The 21187-nt window shown below is 34.2% G+C and overlaps 1 protein-coding gene across 10 annotated transcripts in view; it reads right to left on the reverse strand.

Annotated features, from left to right (window-relative positions):
* FAM172A (family with sequence similarity 172 member A) overlaps nt 1–21187 on the reverse strand; it is a 415825-nt gene that overhangs the window by 222365 nt on the left and 172273 nt on the right. For all 10 annotated transcript variants that reach the window (XM_013994983.2, XM_013994986.2, XM_013994989.2 and 7 more), the window contains one exon: nt 14461–14679. In XM_013994983.2, coding sequence (XP_013850437.2) covers nt 14461–14679 — 219 coding nt within the window. The remainder of the gene's footprint in view (nt 1–14460; nt 14680–21187) is intronic.

Raw genomic sequence — 21187 nt, forward strand, 5'->3', positions numbered from 1 at the left:
ATTTCACAGACAAACACCAAACTGGACTTTCAGTAAACTAAATTAAAGATTTTAGGAAAACATATTCAGGTTTAAGAACCATTTTTAAGACAAACAGAAATTAGGAAAGTCTTGGTACATGATAATTAAAAGTCAAGGCTACTTTTTATCTTTTTTCCACAGGTTCCCTAAATAAGCCAAATAATTAAGCTAATACTCTATTATTTTTCAAGGAACAAAAATCAACATTTTCCTTCAGTATTAAATTAATGAAAATAACATTGAGAACAAAGTTAACATTATATGAAATTGATACAGAAATTATTTTTAGTAGTAATTTCATGTTCTGAACAAGAATATCTAAATATTCAATTTCATAGTTTACAAAGGCCATATGTAATTCAAATTGAAATGAGGGGAGTCTATAATGGATATATTCAAGTCACTCAGTAAATGTTACACTGCCCAGCTATGATACACATGAGCTATGCATACAGAAGTGCTTGGATCAATTCAGAGTGTGCATAACTGAATACTGGGACTGGCTGAAATGGCAAAGTGGGAAGAACATGGTGCGAGGTTGGAAGATGCAAAGGAAGAGCAACTGATTGGCTTTGAACTTGCAAACTTTGCCAACAGACAAGCTGAAATCAGGGTAGGGATAAAAAAAAAAAAGATCATCTGCAGTAAACAAAGCACTTTTGAGAGTCAACTATACAAGCTGATTCTGGCTTTCCCTCTTCCTCATCTGCACTAACTCCCAACTCCTTAGCTGTCACACAGCTCACAGGTCACAGATGGACAATTTGGGACTTGGGCAAAAATAATATGTGGAGGTGTCTTACTCTAGAGAAGAGAATGTGGGTTACAAATTGTATACCTAAATATATCTACCCAATGTAATTCTCTAAGATCTTTGAATAAACTGTTGCTTGTGGAAAATATAATTTCTTATCACAGCAATTGACTGGCAATCCAAGAAAGATCCATTTATTCCTTCACTCATGTATATTCTTTTCACATACACAGAGATACATCTTACAGAATCATTTGTAAGAAATGTTCACTATTGGAAATGTAGTATAGTAGGAAAAACAGGTTGTGCAACCAGACTAGGGCTCAAACCTTAGTTTAGTTACTTTTATTAGGTATGTAACAACGAGTCAGTCTATTTATGCCTCTGAGTCTCATCTGAGGATCTGTAAAGTCAGAATAATACATAAGACAATTGAGGACTGCATGAATAAACAATGACAACTACTTCTAATTATACAAATGGCTGCACAAGGGCCCCAGCTAGGGAGGATGGAGTTGGAGGGAGGTGGTCTTAAATTGCTCTCTTTTCCTAAGAAGGGGGTGGACGTTGTGAATGTGATCAAAGTGATTCAATCCAAATAAAAGAATGGAGAATCCAACTGTATTTTAGACAGTTACTGTTAAATGTTACCTTGGACAATAAACAAGAGGAATCCAATTTGGAGAACTAGGAAGAACATGGCTTCAGAAATGGAGAGAGAGACAATTACAGATGCAACTGGATTACAAATCAAGGATATTACAATAATTCTAATTAACATTTATTGAGTGAATACTATGTGCAAAACCCTGTACACATGTTGCCAGATACCAGCACCCAATTCTTAACTACTTTAGAATAAGTCTAATGCAAAGTAAACATAAAACAGGAAGACAGCACCAATAACAGACAGATAGCACTAGTAAAGAACTAGCTGAATATTGTAATAAAATAGACCCCAGCTGGCTAGCAGGGATAAAAACCTGAGGTCTCCTGGGAAGCAAGAGGCCCCCATTTTAGGGAAAAGAAGATGGGAATGAAAGTTGTACTTGCTAAAACCCCAAATGGGTATGTGATTCTTCAGGGCCTTTTATTTGGGGCAAGAGGAGTAGAAAATAAATTCTAAATCTTCAATTTCCACTGATATGGTCACTATGGACTTGACATCTTAGCTTCAATGAAGTGGGAGATGGCACAGAGTGTACAAAGAGTGCCTGCTGAGATGAGAAGAGTTGAAACTGGATAGTACTAAACACCTTAATAAACCAGTTCACTCTGTTCTAGTTTCTCTGTTTCAGCTTATATAGCTGCTTAGGTTCATACTGCCTAACACATCAGCTGCAAAAATGCGTAGACATTGTTGCTGGGTTTTTTGTTTTTTGCTTTTGTTTGTTGTTTTGCCTTTCAGGGCCACACATGCAGCATATGGAAGTTCCCAGGCTAGGGGTCGAATCAGAGCTGTAGCTACAGGCCTACGCCATAGTCACAGCAATGCAGAATCCAAGCCACATCCACAACCTCTTCCACACAGCTCATGGCAAAGCCGGATGTTTACCCACTGATTGAGGCCAGGGATCTAACCCACATCCTCATGGATTCTAGTTACGCCTGTGACCTGCTGAGCCACAAGGGGAACTCCAAAATGGTTCTTACTCCAATCTAAACTGCTTCCTTTTGTTGGTTCTATGTTCACCTCAAGAAAAAAGATATAGGCCAGTGGTTCCGGAAATGTGATCTGTAGACCCTCTTAGGGGTTCCAGAGACGCTTTCAGGGGATCTGCATAATAATATTGAGACATAATTTGTCTATTTCACTGTGTTGGTATTTGCATTAATATTGGAAAAGTAACAGAGAATAAAACTTCTGTGACTTAGCATGGACCACAGCAGGGCACTGTTATTCACTGCCACACACATGGGCAAAAAAAAGGGGCAAGTCCATTTAAAATATGTTGATGAAGCAGTAAAAATTACTTTTACTAAATCTCAATCCCTGAGCATATGTCTGCTTAACATTTTGAGTGATGAACTAGAATGTATGCATAAAGCACCTACAAGCCAAACCATGTTATATGGTTATCTGGAGGAAAACTAGTTGTCCGATTGAGAGAGTTGTGAGCTAAAGTAGCCGCTTTTTTTAATGGAACACCATTTTTACTTACAAGACTGAGAAACAAACTGTGATTTGGATTTGGGTATTTGGAAGCCATCTTCTTGAAACCGAACAAAGCCTGACAGTTAAAGGAAAACACTGACAGTATTTGCAGCTAATGATAAAAATTGAACTTTGTTGCTAAAACAGAAATTTTAGGAAACTTGTATACTACCTGATAGCTTGATAGTTTCTCAATTCTTAAAAGCTTTGTGGATGAGACTGGTAGGAATAGTTAATAGACAGGAATTTTTGATACTACACAATAAAATATGTCAATATTTTGAACATCTGCATAATTTGGTTTAATAATATTTTTCAAATGACCAATAATACATGATGTCCTAAAATCATCTGCGGATAAAACTTCCATTCAAAGTACAACAATGGCCGACAGACTTCAAAAAACAGTATGAAATGCTCACTGATATGTTTTAGATTCACATAACAACTACTCTTTAAGAAATTAACTCTTGTAGAATGTTAGTGTAGCATCAAAGAACACATATAATCATCTGAAAAAGCTTTTAAATATTCCTTCTTTTTACAATTGAATATCTGCGGAGAGTCAAATTTTCTTCACAAACACCAATAAAGACAACTTATTACAAGCTGCATGTAAGATTTTGGCTTTCTTTTATTAAGCCATACATTAAAGAAAGATTTTTTTTTAAAAAAACAGTATATATGTGTATACACACACAGTATGCACACATACTCAAGACTGTTTTAAGTTGCTAGTCTCAATTTCAAATGCTTTCCAAAATCCTGCCTTTGTGTTCTCCTCATGATTGCTGGTTTTGATATCTTATTTGTATGTGTATGATTTCCTGCCTTTACTGTATGTTTGCCTTTACTGGCAGGCTTTCCCATTTAGAATTTTCTTGTTTATATCTGCAAGCTTTTCTTCTCTGCCTATAGAAGTTCCTTTAACATTTGTTGTAAAGCTGGTTTGGAGGTACTGAATTCTCTTAGTTTTTGCTTGTCAGTGAAGCTTTTGATTTCTCCATTGAATCTTAACGAGAGTCTTGCTGGGTAGAGTATTCTTGGTTGTTGGTTTTTCCCTTTTACCACTCTAAAGGCCACTCTTTTCTGGTCTGCAGTTTGTGCTAAAAAAAATCACCCAATAACCTTATGGGGATTCCCTTGCATGTTCATTGCTGTTTTTCTCTTGCTGTTTTTGGTATTTTCTCTTTGTCTTTAATTTTGGTCAATTTGACAAACATATGTCTCACCATGTTCCTTCTTGGGTTTATTCTGTATGGGACCCTCTGCACTTTCTGGACTTAAGTGAGCATTTCCTTTCGTACATTAGGGAAGTTTTCAACTATTGTCTCTTTAAATATTTTTTCAGGACTTTTCACTCTCTTTAATCCTTCTACGACCCCTATAATGCGAATGTTGGCACATTTAATGTTGTCCCAGAGGTGTCTTACACTGTTGTCATTTCTTTTCATTCTTTTTTTATTCTGTTCTGCAGCAGTGATTTCCACCACTTTGCCTTCTAACTCAACTCTCTGTTCTTTTGCTTCATTTATTCTTTTTTTTTTGTCTTTTTTTTTTGTTGTTGTTGTTGCTGTTGTTGCTGTTTCTTGGGCCGCTCCCGCGACATATGGAGGTTCCCAGGCTAGGGGTCTAATCGGAGCTGTAGCCACCGGCCTACGCCAGAGCCACAGCAACGCGGGATCCGAGCCGCGTCTGCGACCTACACCACAGCTCACGGCAACGCCGGATCGTTAACCCACTGAGCAAGGGCAGGGACCGAACCCGCAACCTCATGGTTCCTAGTCGGATTCGTTAACCACTGCGCCACGATGGGAACTCCCATTTATTCTTTATTAATTTATTGATTCCTTCTAGGGACTTGTGTATTTTTCATTTCAGTTATTGTATTGTTCAACTCTTTGTTCTTTAAGTCTTCTATAATTTTATTTATTTTTATTATTTTATTTATTTTTCTTTTTAGGACTGCACCTGGGCTAGGGGTCAAATCAGAGCTGCAGCTGCTGGCCTACACCATACCCATAGCAACACGGGATCTGAATGTCTGCAACCGACACCACAGCTCACCTCAATGCCAGATCCTTAACCCTCTGAGAGAAGCCAGGGATTGAACCCACATCCTCATGGACACTAGTCAGTTTCTTAACCTGCTGAGCCATAATGGGAATTCTCTGTTCTTTAAATCTTCTAGCACTCTGATTACCTTCTAGCACTTGTTCTGTGCCTTCATCATTTTGCTGAGATCTTGGATCATCTTTACTATCATTACTCTGAATTCTTTTTCAGATTGACTGCTTTTCTCTTTTTCATTAGTTGTTCTTATGGGATTTTATCTCGTTCTTTCATCTGGAACATATTTCTTTGCTGTCTTGTTTTGTCTAACTTTCTGTGTTTGTGGTCTCCATTCTGAAGGTTGTACGACTGAAGTTCCTCTGGCTTCTGGTGTCTGCCCCCTGGTGGGCGAGGCTGGTCAGAGGCTTGTGCAGACTTCCTGCTGGGAGGGACTGGGGCCTACCCACTGGTGGAGCTGGGTCTTGTCCCTCTAGTGGGCAGGGCTATGTCAGGGGGTGTGTCTAGAGGTAGCTGTGGGCTCAAGAGGACTTTAGTTAGCCTGTCTGCTGATGGGTGGGGCTATGTTTCCACCTTGTGGATTATTTGGCTTGAAGCATCCCAACACTGGAGACTGTAGGCTGTTGAGTGGGCTCGGTGCCAAATGGTGACCTCTGAGAGAGCTCACACTAATGATATTCCCCAGGGCCTCTGCCACCAGTGTCCTTGTCCCTACAGTGAGTCACAATTGACCCTCATCTCCCCAGGAGACCCTCCAAGAACAACAAGTAGGTCTGGCCCAGGCTCCTGTGGAGTCACTGCTTTTCCCTGGGCCCCAGTGCACATGAAACCTTGTGTGTACCCTCCCAGGGTGGGGTCTCTATTTCCTCCAGTCCTGTGGAGCTCATGCACTCAAGGCCTGCTGACCTTCAAAGTCCAATGCCCTGGGGACTCCTCCTCCCAATGCTAACCCCCCAGGCTGGGAAGCCTGATGTGGGGCTCAGAACTCTCATTCTCTGTGAGAACCACTGAAATATAATTATTTTCCAGTTTGTGGGCTGTTCACATGGTGGGTATGGAATCTGATTATATCACGAGAACATCACTCCCACCATTTCATTGTGGGTTCTTTGTCTTTCGATGTAGAATATCATTTTTGGTAGGCTCCAGTCTTTTTTGTTGATGATTACTCAGCAGTGTTTTGGATTCAGGTGTTTTTATGAGAGGAAGTGGGCTCAAGTCCTTCTACTGCACCATCTTGTCTCCAGGTAATACTTCTAATACTTCTTAAGCTTCTATTATGTGCCAGTCCATCTCTCTGCTTCTATAGATCACAGTGGCAAGCTCACCTGAACAGCCCCAACTTAATTTATAAACTCTCAAGAGGCTTTCTTTATCTTATTTATATGCATTTATTTATTTATTTTTAGGGTCACACTTGTGGCATATGGAAGTTCCCAAGCTAGGGGTCATATCGGAGCTGCAGCTGGCAGCCTATGCCAAAGCCACAGAAATGACTGATCCAGGCCCGCATCTGTGACCTATGCTGCAACTTGCAGCAACACCACATCCTTATCCCCCTGAGTGAGGCCAAGGATTGAACCTGCATCCTCATGGATACTAGTCAGGTTCTTAACCTACTGAGCCACAAGGGGAACTCCCTGTTCTTTAAATCTTTAAGTTCTTTAAATGCCACACATCTCATTATGTGTTTTCTGTTTTGGGAAATATAATTATTTCTCATAAAAATATGATATTTGTGTCATCATATTATGGGTTTATTATTGTAATTTTATAATAAATATTTAAAAATTCATCAGGTGCAATTATTTTTATGATAAATATCAGTAGCCATAAACCATATAAATAGAAACTCTTTTGTGACCTTAACAATGTTTAAGCATTTGTAAAGTGATGCTGAGACTAAAAGGTTTGAGAAATACTAATTGTAAACTAAATGGCAAAGACTTCATTTGGCCATAACTCTTCCCATATTTCCTAAGGGTAAGAGAATATGGAGGAAAAAGGATGCACTGAATAGTAAGTATTCCAGTGGTTATTTTCATAAACATTAATTTACCTCATTCATTCTATACAACAGCCTAATAGCTATGATTATCCCTATTTTACAGATGAAGAAACTGAAACTCAGGAGAGGTAACTTGCCTAAAGTCACAACTTGTGACAGAATTAAGGTTATGGCATGTATCTCTGATTCTGATATTCTTATCCTTTCCACTACACTATTTGTATGGCAGAATCCCCCCACTAAAAATCACCAATAGTCAATCAAAATCCCTAAAAATCCAGGGTTTTGGTCTTTCCTGTAATTTGTTCTCTAAATTTAATGATAAAATTATTTGACTTATTTCTAATTCATTTTGACTTGTTTTTACCTCATCCAAAGAATGCTTGGTGTACTTAAAAATGATTGTTAGTTGAGTTTAGAGAACAATGTACTAATTTTCTGAGTGGTAGCATTTTTCAGACATAATATACAGCTTCACAGTTCTTTCAACCTTATGCTAGTCAATATCGAAGAATAGATTCTATAGTGAAAGGTCTGTCTCTTTTGCTTTGTAGGTTCATGTAAGGAAGCATTTATTCAAATATATACTCATCAAATATTCATTAAAAATCTACTGTGCTCACTAGGCTTTGGTAACATGAGATATGAAAATACAAATATTAATTTATGATGATTTGAGATAGAATTATGGTCCTTTCAAAGATTTAAAATTAAACAAATTTTATGGTAATTTTCTGGGCAATTAGGTTTGATCATAGCTTGCCTTCTAAAGGAAAATCTTAAAATGAAGAAACTAAGGTATGCTTTAGTGAACATTCAATGAGTATATTTTAATGTTGCTTTATTGAACTGTTAGAAAATGCAAGTGGTATTAACAGTGAGCTACCTGCAGGAAAGATGCACTCCAGTTTGCTTTCTACCACATTAAAGGCAAGATGCATGTTTGGAGGAAGGGTGAAAATTCGTTTTGGGGAAAATACACTAGGATGTCTAAATTTAGCCACAGATCTAATCCACATTTTCTGGTTGAACTGTGTCAATTAGCAAAGCTAATACTTCGATCTCCATATGTCTGATTCCTATGTTGTATTGCTCATTGGGTTCCAAATCCAGGAGAATAAGACAGGGGTACTATTTTCAGTACAAGCTAACAAAAGTTGCAAGGGGACCTTGAGATTTCATTCTTCCTCAGTTGATTCTGGACCTTGAGAAAAGACAGGATGTTATTAGTCCAGAAGTCCCAAGACTATCTATGAGCCAGACACTATGTTCACTTTACATCCATTATTATCATTCCATTTTTCTGACAAAAATTGAGGCATAAGGAAGTTAACTTGTTTGAGGTGACACTATATTATTAAGTGGAAGTGCTAAGGGTCAAACTCAGGTCTATTAGATTCCTCACTTTTAATCTAATCTCCACACTGTCTCTCTGCAAAGGGTAAGATTCTGAATGTTATTCCTCTATAAAAACAGGATATATAAAGAGTGATTACCACAGTCTGCCTTCAATGACTACAGGTTTTAAGTTTTTAAATGTAGCTGTCTTGTTGCATAGAAAATGTTTAAAATAATACATTCCTATAGTGACTATTAAGTTACTAGCTGTCTATTCATTTTTCCTTCTAGTTTTATTTTAAAAGGTTTGGGGCTAAGGAAAAAAAAAAAGAAGAAAGAAAAAATCTAATATGATTGGTATATTAAGTTTCTGAGGAAAGCAAAAATTCAATATGAACAGCAGCAGCCCCTGGTGGTCTAAAGAGAAAAAATGTAGCTATAATTATGGGGGTTGAAATATGTTTTTAAAAAGAATATATGTACATATTTAGCCATTTGACTCAATTCTCAACCCAACACATTAAAAAACAGATGCTTTAAAAAATGATCTGTTGGCAAGATGCTTGTTAAAATTTTATCAGTTGAAATATTAAAATTCATTATGAATTAATTAACACATTATATAAAAATAAAATGTTTTTGTTTCATCATTTTACAAAGTACTATAACCAGTGGTGATTAACACTGGGAATTTTGTGTGTCTTGATAAGTGTTGCTCAAAAAGAAACTAAATTTATAGGATTACCACTAAATTGATGACATTTTCTGTCTTCACTCTTGAATTCAGTTGGCAGATGTTTTCGAGAACAAAAAATTCCATCTTATTACAAAACATATTAAGCAGGTTTTCCTGCCAGGCATGTCTGACATGATGTTTATTGCCTAGACCAAATCAATCCCCTTAATAAGCCATAATATATGCCAGAAAGTACATTATTTCATAGTTAAAGAAAGTTGCCACATGAAAGAATAAGTACTTTGATCTCTCAAGCTCTGCTCCTAATGCATCAGAAATGTGCTACATAATCCAAGTTAGTCACATCTATTTATACTCAGTAAGTAAAATAAAATTATACTTTGCTAATCATAAAGTTTTAAACCTGAATTCTACTTTATTTTTGATGGTGTATACTAGATATTTGCGAAAAATTCAAAGGAGATTTTGGCTATTTATTACAGGCCAGAGAAAGAAAAGTCAAATACCTGAATAATGTAGGAAGATAAAATAGTTGCTTTTCTTTTCTTTTCTCTTCTCCTTCTCCTCCTCCTCCTCCTCCTCCTCCTCCTTCTTCTTCTCTCTCTCTCTCTCCTTTCTCTCTCTCTCTTTTCTGCTTTTTAGGGCCACACCTGTGGCATATGGAGGTTCCCAGGCTAGGGGTTGAATTGGAGCTATATCTGCTGGCATACACCACAGCCACAGCAAGGGGCGATCTGAGCCACATCTGTGACCTACACCACTAAGCAAGGCAAGGGGTCAAATCCGCAACCTCATGGTTCCTAGTCGGATTCATTTCCATTGCGCCACAATGGGAACTCCAATAAACCAGTTTCAGAGATTAAACAATCATTGATTGTAATACAAATAAACTGAATTTGGTTGTTAAATCACCAGACAGAAATGACTCCACTGGCATTAGCACAGAAAAGAAGAGGTATAGAGGAGAAGAAAGTATTTACTAGCCTTCACCAATATTTTGGACATAGCCCAAGTCAAAACATCACAAACATTTTTCAAAAGAAAGCTTCAGTTTATCAGAGTTGGCTGTTTCTGAACAATTGCAAAAATTCACATGAATCCTGAAAAAATCAGTCAGAAAACTAGACACCAAATATCTCACATGTTAAGGAATAAGTTTTTTGATGGATGTCAACAAGCAATCAATCCATAAATATTTGAGTAACTTCAACGTGTAACGCCAGGCTCTGCCAAGATTCCTATTCTCTAAATATCTCCTCCACATTTGGATTTTTCCTTCTGTGGCCCTGAGACCTCCTTTCTGCCTCTGCTTCTAGTACTCCTTCCTTCTTCCCTTCCTTCTTTCCTTCCTCCCTTCCTCCTCCTTCCCCTCCTTTCTTCCTTCCTCTATCAACCCCTCCCTCTCTGATGTTCTAGGTACAATCCTATTCTTTACTTTCTATCACTACAGTCCACAACTAAGTCTCTCAGGGAAAGAGAAAATCAAACAGTTCCAGCTCAATATTACATAGATCAGCATCAAGTCATTTTTGCCTACAGAACATCTATAAACTGCAAAGTTCTTTTAACTCATCTTCTTCCTTAGTCTGAATATTTGACTTCTTGTGCTCCAGTTTGATACTAGAATAATCTTTATTCCTACGCTGCAGGTCACATTATCTAGCTATTTCTAGACTAAGGCCGTAGTCGTTTTGCTGTGATATCCATCCAGGGGATTGGATCCTAGTGAGTAGGTTTATTATCAGTTTAGGACTCTCTCACAGTATGCACTGTACTATTGTAAAACATGGCTCATATCTATCTGCTTATTCTTAAGGATTGACATGCAATTTCAAAAATTGTAAAACATGCTCAAAAAAGACCTAGAGGATTGTAGGGATATAGCGGTAAGGCATGAAAGATAGATTGGTAATAACATTATGAGATATCTCAAGATAGAACATGATAAATTTCATATAAGTTAACTAATCATTATAACTTCCAAGAGTTTTAGTAAGAGGTCACTGATTATGATGGGAGTGGACGAGTGAGATTTCATTTGGGCACTACAACATGGATAGAATTTGGATTAAGGGAAAAAAAAGAAAGCAAAGTCACAGATCCCATAAAGCACATGGTATATATAAGGCAGAGCAAGTACAGGAGCCTGACTGTAGTCTTATGAGCAAGTGTGTAAAACAGAGCAATAGGTTGGCATAAATATTTCCATTTTCATCCATATTTTTAACACTATGATGATATAGCCAAAAAAGAAAACAGGATATCTCACTTTTATATATTCAGATGAAAATGTATAGATGAATCAAGGTATCAAATAAATCTTGACAAATCAACTTTTTATCATTAATTTTTGGAATGTCTTCTCAGTTACTAGATGGGGTAGGGGGTGAAACACAGCATTTTTCTTTGTTTTGGTTTGTTTGAATGTTTCCTCAAAGAAAATCAAGTAATATATTTTAATAAATGCAGGACATATTAGAAAAAGCAGTAGTCGTTTGAGATTTTAATCCTGGCTCTACCATCTTATTATCAGCAGAAGGCTCTGTTCTACAAATAATTATTATGATGGCCCTGTCTAGGTTCTGGGTTACAGCAATGAACAAAATAGACCAAGTCTCTGCCCTGTGGACCTTATGTTATGAGCTGTGTGACCCTGGGAGATGTAAACAAGTTTTGGCTCTCGGTCTTGTCCTCTGTAAATCTGGATCAAAATTATTGATCCTACTAAAAGAAAAAAAAATATATATATAATATTTTCATGTTATTTATATGTTATAAATATACCATACAAGAATTATTTAAAGACATTTAATAGTGTCTATTAAATGACAGCTGGTCAAAAATCTATATAATCATCAAATGCAGTTTACTGTAGTATATCATGCTTTTATTATAATTGGTTGAATTTTCATATTCCAGATGCATATTTTATTTTCAACTAGTTAGAACAATGTGGTAAAGAGGAAAGAGAACAAGAACCTGTAGTAACCTGAAGCTCTGGTTTTAACACTACCACCATTTACTAGTTATGTGATTCTAGACAAAAATGTACATTTGTGCATCAGTTTCCTAACTATAAAATAAGGATGAAATTATTTGATCTACCTACCCCACAGAGTTGTTCCAAAGACTAGATGATTGATTTCAAAGTATAAATGGTATATATATGTGTGTGTATATATAGTATATGTATATGTGTATATATATATATATATATAAAGTATATATATGTATTTCTTATATTTTTATTTTTTAAATAAATATATATATTTTTAATTTCATCCATATCACATACATGCTCTGGATCTGAAGCTTACAAGCACTTGTTATTTGGAGCTATGTAGAGGATAGAAGAGTACTAGAAGAAGTCACATCTTGAGTGGATTAAAATTACTTCAGAATTAAGATACCTGACACAAAATGATCCATTCACCCTAACTTTGCTATCAGCTTAATCTGCTGTTTTTGCATAATTTTAGAAGATTTTAAGAGATTAGGTGTGTATTAAGAAAAAGAACATTTCATAAGCAAGACTATCAGGTATAAAGTCGTGTTATCTACATGAATCTATTTTTGTCTGTTAGGGCTTTCAGTGAAAACCTAGACTGATGAGTGAAATGGGACAAGAAATAAAGAGGCAAAAAGATATGATAACAAGTAAAAATAGCAGGAGTGTGAAAGAGATAAAAGAATTAAAGAAAAAAGACAGAGAAAGAGAGGAGGTTTTAAGGAAGCAACATAAAAAGATGTTTTCTTCACTGGTATAAGAAAAAAATAGATGCAGGGATAAACAAAATAGATGTGAGAAACAGAAGAAAGAAAATGCACACATACAAGAAGACAAAAGAAAAAAAATCAAAGCAGTAGTAACATGATAAAGAAAAAAATAAAAAAGAAATAAAAATTAAAAGACAGATGTCAGAAATAGATGCTTAATCTGTACATAACAGGCAAATAAAAGAAACTTTATGGAGAAATAAAAAACAATACACAAAATCACTTTTTGTTTGCATTTTACACAGGCATGTGAATATTCAATGATTTCTATATATTTCATAACTTTATACAATTCATTTTTGGAATCTAGATGTCAGGGGTAATTTTTTAAAACTATCTTAAGATGGTGGTTGACAGACTGTATCATATTAATCAGACGCTCAGGACAAGCGATAGAGAAGGTGACATCATGACCCTGATGCAGTCATGGGGAACTACATAGAGTAAGCAAGCTACTTATGAATTCCAAGTCTAATCACTGTTTTTGTTTTTCAAACAGTATGTTAAATAGTGAGATGCTTTTTAGAAATTTTAATAGTGTAATCTGCCTAACATTTGCTTGATTCATTATATGTCATGCTTTAGGTATTCTTGGTCGATACATTTTTTTGAGTCTTGAGAATTTATATGCGGCTCAACTGTCATAACTTACTCAAAAGAGTGAGCTATAATCCAATGTCTTCAATGTTTGGAGTACAATTCCCAAAATGAGAGTGATTATGCCATGAACTAAAAGTAAAAATAAAAAAACTTAAAAAACTATATATTTCACCTCAAAGGCATGAAATATTTTTATTAATGAGCTTTTAAAAGTAAATGGTAAATCAGTTCAAGTTGAATAATCTGAAACTTTACTACTATCTCACAGTATAATTTATAAAATGTTAATTTATCTATATTTAAAGGTTCTGAATTGCTCACTTTTGAGGAACATATCAATTTAAATTTTACTTACCCAATAGCATTTTTGACATGCTTTACTATTAAATTATATTTCAAGTATCCACAATAAAGGCTTTGAAGATTGCATGAATCTGTCTCATATATATAATGCACATTGTGTATATCAAGCAGAATGTGTCAAAGGGCAAATAAAACTGTTTGTGCCCCCTACAGAATTAGAAGTCCTTGGGCAGCACTACTATAACGATCCCATGCTGCTAGCATTGCGAAGTGCAAAGGTTCACTGCGTAAGAAAAGAGCAAAGGACAGAGTTTCCTCATTATGCTATCCCTAAACTATTTTAGCTTAAATATTTATTAAGATATTAATTACTCCTCCTCCCTCTATCAGCCTTCGGAAGTTAGGCTGAGACACTGCGGATGGATGGCTGCACATAGGAAAACAATGCATTAAAACTATTACCACTCAAGACGAAGACTGATGTTTTGTATAGTGCATTATTAATTGCTTTTGAGACTTAAATAAAATATGACATGAAAATAAGAATGGTGTGTCTTGTGACTTTGAATAAAAAACAGAAAACATTTCATTCAAGTAACACGCCTGGGAAATAAACTGTTAGAATTTAAAAAAAATAAGTTTATTTTAAAAAATAAACAAAATAATTCATAGAAAATAAATTATAAAGAAAGAAATGGAAATAATGAAGGAAAGTAATGATGTTACTTATTACTTACTCTTATATACAACTGCATCATTTCTTTTTCTCTTTGAGGGTTACGATACTTCTCATAGAAATCACGTCGTTTCTTTGTTTCTTTAGAGACTTTATCTTTTCTTTCCCGTTTTTCTGCAGGTTCATCTGAACTATCAGAAGATGACTGTAGATGTATCTTTGGCTTTTCTACTTCAATATAGTTTTCATTGGGATTCAGTACTATTACTCCATATCCTTCCTGTTTTGAAAGCAAAAAAGGCAGCATAATTTAATCTTAGAAACCATTTCAATTCATAAAAACATTCCTCAACATTAAATCACATAGTAAGTGATTTAATATAGTTACATATTCACTAAAATATTCCTTTATAAAGTAAAAAAGATTATAGGTTTAATTTCTCCACCAGAAAGTGATTTAAAATTATTTGCCTGTATTGTGTGTCTAAACATAGATTATCCATAAGATCAATAAGACATAATTGTAACATTAAAAATTAAAGCTTAAATTTAAAAAAGTACTTCAGATTTCCCAGAACTCCAAAGATGACTGAAATAAATTATCAAATAACAACTACACTTTCAAATCACATTAATATTTATAATATATATTGTGAGAAAATAACCTCTTTGAAATTGAAGTTTACAATTCCAACCACATTCTGTTGGATTTTTGTTCCTTTACAATTGAACTATAATGAGTATTATTTATTTGTTTGAATTTAAAAAAGAATAAGCAATTAATAAAGGGTAAACAGTCTCAAATTTACACATCTTTATTATCAGGAACATAGAATATCTACCTGTGCATCTTGGATTTTTTGCACCTCTCTTCTTTCAAGAAGCCACACAAATCACAAAACAAATAAACTAATGTCTTACTAAAATGTACGTAAACAATTCTTTTATCCTGAAATTTCTCTCATTTTTCGACTATCATAAAATTTTATCTTTATTAAGAGTTAGTGCCAGGAAACAAGTTCCAAAGTTTAAAATACAGCTTATTGAGTCATTAAAACTTTTATAAAAGTTTTTAAAACTTGTTTTTCCATCTGACAGTTCTAGCAAGGCAATTTTTTTCTATGGTTAAAATGAAGGAAATTATAGGCATTTATATTATAACTGATGGAATGATATAACCATGAAAAAATAGAAAAGGATAAACGATTAGCACTGATAAGCATGTGCAATACAAATTTTTGAAGCTATTTTATATCTTGTCTTTTCTGTTCCATTCTGTATTTTGGATGTCCCAGTTTTGTCTGGTAAAATCTTGTAAGGTCACACTTAAGATGTGTTATATTATGTTTAAAAATATAAGAGCTATGAAAAATAAAGCTTAAAAAACCTCATCCCTACTAAAAAAAAAAAAAAGCTTTCCTCAAATCTCTAACTGTAGAATCTTCTATGTCAAGTTTAAAATTTAATTATTTTTGCCAAACTAAAGATAATTTTTTAAAAACTGAGAGCAGTAATACCAAGGCAATATTAGCATTGACTCAATTATTTCATTTTTAAATATGCTACATTGCTATATAGAATTGGCTTTTTAACAGTTGATTTCATAAACTACTTACAAACTTCAATGGGATTGTTTCAGTTTTCCCCCCAATCAGTTAATATTATTGTCTAAAACCATGATAAGGTTTGGAGATTTTCAAGATCACTGGAGTTTTGCTTTTAGTGATACATCTGTTAATTAAGATATAGTTGTCTTAAATATCTGAAAACTATATAATAATATATATTGAATGGATTAACAAAATAACACATATTCTTCAATATGTGTTCAAATAAAACTTTTAGATAAAGATCTTGTTCATGAAAGGCTTATAAAATACTTAAATTTTTAAGTTAAATGTTCTCCAACAAAGCATAAGACAAGCTTTTTTTTTTTTTTTTTTTTTTGAAGTTCCTTAGCTGGGAAGTCAAAGTTTTACCAACAAAAGATATTTTATTTGGTTCTGCTTTATTCTAATCTGCATAGCCATTCAAAAGTCTTGTAATTCATTGTGATCACTGTCAGGTAGACATATTGTCACTTGGTGATTTTCTACAGTTGGACACACTTGACTAGTTATTAAAATCACATTTAAAGGAAGTTTCTACCCCTCTTCCTAGTGCCTCTTACAACTTTTCACGCCCTTCTCAAATTTCAGCTATAACTTCTCCTCCCACCAAAAGTAAGTTAAAGGACACTGTTGCACTCTGCTAAACAGGGTGAAATAGAGGCATTCAGTACACTGTCTCTGGTGTAAGGAACATAGTCAAAAAAGGTCACCATAGGCCAAAAAGAAAATTGCCTCCTTACTAGATTCTGTACCGTGAGTAAGTGGTCTCCTGTCATGTTTCGTGACTGCCTTCTCTGAGTGAATTGAACTTTAAATACACACACACACACACACACACACACACACACACACACACACACACACACACAGATCCTCTCATACTTACACAAGTTAGAAAGAACAAAATAGAGTCTTAAGAGTCTTTGGAGATGAAAATAGTGATATATTTTAATGATAATATGAAAAATTTCAAGTTCAAGGTAAAGTGGAACTTTAATAAAGTGAAAGAACATGAGCAGCATCTTTGCACAAGGAATGTACTCCAAAAAAAAGGTAAACTCTTTACACAAAATTCATAGTTGCCAAAATGAAAAGTTACTACCTTAGTTTATAACTTAATCACTAGAAATAATATTTTCAGAATATCAGGTTGATTTGAGCAGAATTTTTAATTTCAATTTTTGGAACTCATGGATTGAAAAATTATTGTGCAGACTTGATTTTAAATGAACTCTGAAATTTGATGTGTCCCATCTAAATAAGTATAAAAGCCAGAAACACATAAATCATCAAAGAAGTAGTATTTGTCTAAGTTATCGATTATGTAACTAAAAATTACATGACTCATTTGTCCAATTTTATAAAGACACAATGTCAATTTTTCACCAAGGCATCAAGAGATGAAAAATGATTCTATTTTTAAATCACCTCACTATATAAATCAATTAAAGAATTTTTATCATTTAGATTTCAACAATGGATGTTTCTCTTTAAATGTGATTTATTTAGAAAATATTTTATCATTTAGATATTTCATACTGCTAATTTAATTAATGGAATAACAACCAAGAAATACTCAGGAACATTTTCTGCAGAAATGAGAGCTAATTTTAATAAATGTCTTTGTGGAAAATTCAATTACCATTCTACAAAAAACTTACACTTTTCAATTAAAATTTTCCTGATAATTAATGTGATACTCACAGAAACCATTCATAACCATTTTATAATGAGTAGGAGAAAGCTGGAGCAACAAAATAAAGTTAACTATACCACCCAAAGACATGCAGTAAAACTTTGTCTTTTCTTCCATTTCTCTGTTACATGTATCCTCCAAAAAATTCTTTTATATAATAAAGCTACAAAGATTTTTGCCATGTCAATGTTAACATATGTAAACTAAGGAATCAAAGCAAATAGTCAAACTAAACAAAGTGGACAACATACTAGCAGCTACATTTAACTGTTTTAAATAGAACATCAATTTATATCTTAAAAAACTAGAATAAATACCGTTTTAAATTAATTCTTTCTATTCCCAATAACTCAATCAGTACAAAAAGAAATAACTAAAAGGAGATCCTGCTTTGAGCTTAATAAACATACCCATAAAGTTTAACAAAACTATAAAATCAGGCATCAAATATAGTATCAGGAAAGAATTCTGCACTGCCACTCTAATAAGGAGAACTCCATAATTAATGCTTAGAACAGTAAACATTTCATATTGAAGTATTACATTTAATTTAATTATTCCTTAAGCATGCTAAATTTCTCAAGTGAAAAGTTAGTTCATTTCAAATATACATGGAAATTTCTGTTACCTGTAACAAATGAAATGATCGAACTGATGATCTGACATTTTACAACTAAATAAATAAAACTTCTGGCATCTCTCATAATCATTCACCCAAATCAATTCCAGTACCCAACATTTCAAGAGACAAAGCATACACAAAGTTGTTAATTAACTCATGTTTGACTGCACAGTATAGTAGTAGATCAAGAAGGTGATCAAGAGGACATATTGGTAAAAGCAAGCTTCATCTCTTTAATTTACCTCTTCCTATTTTCTACCTTTTTTCTAGCTATAACTACAGTTTCATTATCAGATCTCTGTTTATAAGGTATAAACCCTGGGATCTTAGTAAGAAACTTTCAAAATTTTATTGTTAGACATAGCATTTTATTCAGTACAAGTGCTTACTGTGATTTAAATAGAATACAGAGGCCTCTAGGCCTCCTTTACTTTGAAGTCTATACATGTACTTACTAATAAATAATAGTTCATTTATCATTCAATCAACGGATGATGGCTTAGGTCAGAGGTCTAAAACAGATAGGTGATGCCAAACACAATGAACCAGAGGAAATCTTGCTTAAGAAATTAAAGCAGTCCAAAAATGTACTTATGGAAAAGATTCTACAAACAGATAAAATTTAAAAATGCCTGGCCAGAAACACAATGTACTTTGACCCCAATGAAGCCTTGCTAAAACTGAAGATTTATCCACGTTAATTTGCCTATTAATTACCAATTATAAAGAAAATGGAAAATAGGAACAAATTCTACATGTTTGCAAATCTCTTGTGGTTGGCTAACTAAAAAATCAGCTGAAAGTACTCAGCTTTACATATTAACCTGCCAATATTGCAAAGCCACATGTGACCAAAAAGGTCAGGGGCCAGAGTAGAATCCTTTGACCTATGGAACTATCCATTTTGATCTTCAGGCAAGGCTCCATAAGAGATCATTTTACACAGATTTATCAATCATATTTTTCAAGTTCAGAATTTTCTAACTACTTGCTTTGAAAGAACACAGGTGCTCATCCTCAAGGGAAATGAAACCTAAAATATTTATCTAAAAACTACATCAACCTCTGGTGAAAATGGACAAAGCTCTGTCCATTCATATTTCCTGAAAGATGTATGCTGTGTTTATTTCTAACTTTTTCACAAGAAGGGTATGTATATGTCACTATTGCAACATCCTAGGTGCAACAGTGAAATGAGGTCATGACAACCAATCAGAAGTCACTAGTGAAGCGTTAAAGTAAACATAGCTGTTGGAGCTGCAGCTCTGCTTGAAAAATGCCCCCTCCATTATTTGAGCAATTTTCTCAAGACGTGACCTGGGACTGAAATGCCTGAAATGTCACTTGACTCCGTTTTGTGCTTCTTCCCAATTGCATTTAGGTAACAGCACCCTGCTAATACTTTGTAAAATGTCTGTCATGACCATGCTTGGACTTGTAGCTCCCTATATTCTAATGTTGTATTCCATAGAATGAAAACACCATAATGTGAACCAATGTAGATTATCCCAGTAAGTTTCCAACTTCAAATAGCTCATCAAGTTAGTCAGAAAAAAAAAAAAAAAAAAAGCCACAAAAAGTTTTCAGAGGACCACCTGTTGTCTATTATTTTTACATAGCACTTACTCATAAATCATAACACAGGGTAATTAATCAAGCTGTCAAAGAGAAGGTCAAAGGTTATATGGTAGAGTCAGAAGGTCATGCATGGGCTGATAGAGGTCAGGGTCACACTGCATTCCTCATTATCAAGTTGGGATGAGAGACGGCCCAAGCAAACAAAAGTGAAAGCAGATGGAGAAGTGAGTGGATAAAAAAAAAAAAAGAAAGAAAGAAAATTTCACAAACAAAAAGAAAAGTGAAAGAAGACTGTCAGCTGCCTTCAAGTAGAGAATAGAAGAGAAAAGAAATACACTGAAATGTGTTCAAAGGAGCTCAAGAATATAAAGACACTACAGTTTTATTAATTAAATAAACTGAATATAACTTTTCTCGGCCATTTTATTAGTGCATACTGAGCAATATTAGAAAATACATGTTTGCCATATCTATACCTTTCCTAGCTAGTGTGTCCAAGATAAATCAAGAGAAAGGCAAAAAACAAAACAAAACAAAAAACAACAACTTATAGTAAGGAGGGCTTTTTTTTCCCCTCTTTAACATTGTTTCATGGTTACAACAGACATGCAAATAGTTTTAAGCCATAGGACAGATAATTTTTGAGTATGATACAAAGATATCCACAAACACAAATACATCATAAAAGTCCTTCTGAATAACAAAAGTTATAAAATATTCTATTATTAAGCTGGCCTGAATTAGATGCAGAATACTGTGCAAAATTAGCTGTCACCCTTTGCTCAAAATCTTTGTTAATCTCATTTTGAATGTTTGCAGCTTTATCAACACATGCATCAATGTCAGCTCCTTGGTTACTGAACCGCTGTAGTTGGAAGAAGATATAATTAAAATGTTTTGGCACAGAAAAGGTGAAATTGTATCTTCCCTTGTTCCCTTAGGAGTCTGTAAAACATGAAGGATATATTGACAAACACATACCCTTGTCTCCCTTTCTGACATCAGGTCATCCAAGTGCTATTTATTTTAAAACATTCACTTTGCACTTACTCATATTATCACCTGCTCTGTTTCTAACTTTTCCTAGGTTTTAGAACATTATCTTGCTTAAACATTATATATTTCTCTTCTAATCACCAATGTCTTGCTAAAGCATTCTGTAAATGTACAATAGCATCATAAAAATATTTACCATTCATTTCAAAGGAGAGAAATACGATTTAATACTACAGCACTACAAATTATTTTATATTCTTTGCTTCTTATTTAAAAAGACACAAAC

This window comes from Sus scrofa, chromosome 2, assembly GCF_000003025.6.
Source record: "Sus scrofa isolate TJ Tabasco breed Duroc chromosome 2, Sscrofa11.1, whole genome shotgun sequence".
NCBI lineage: Eukaryota > Metazoa > Chordata > Mammalia > Artiodactyla > Suidae > Sus > Sus scrofa.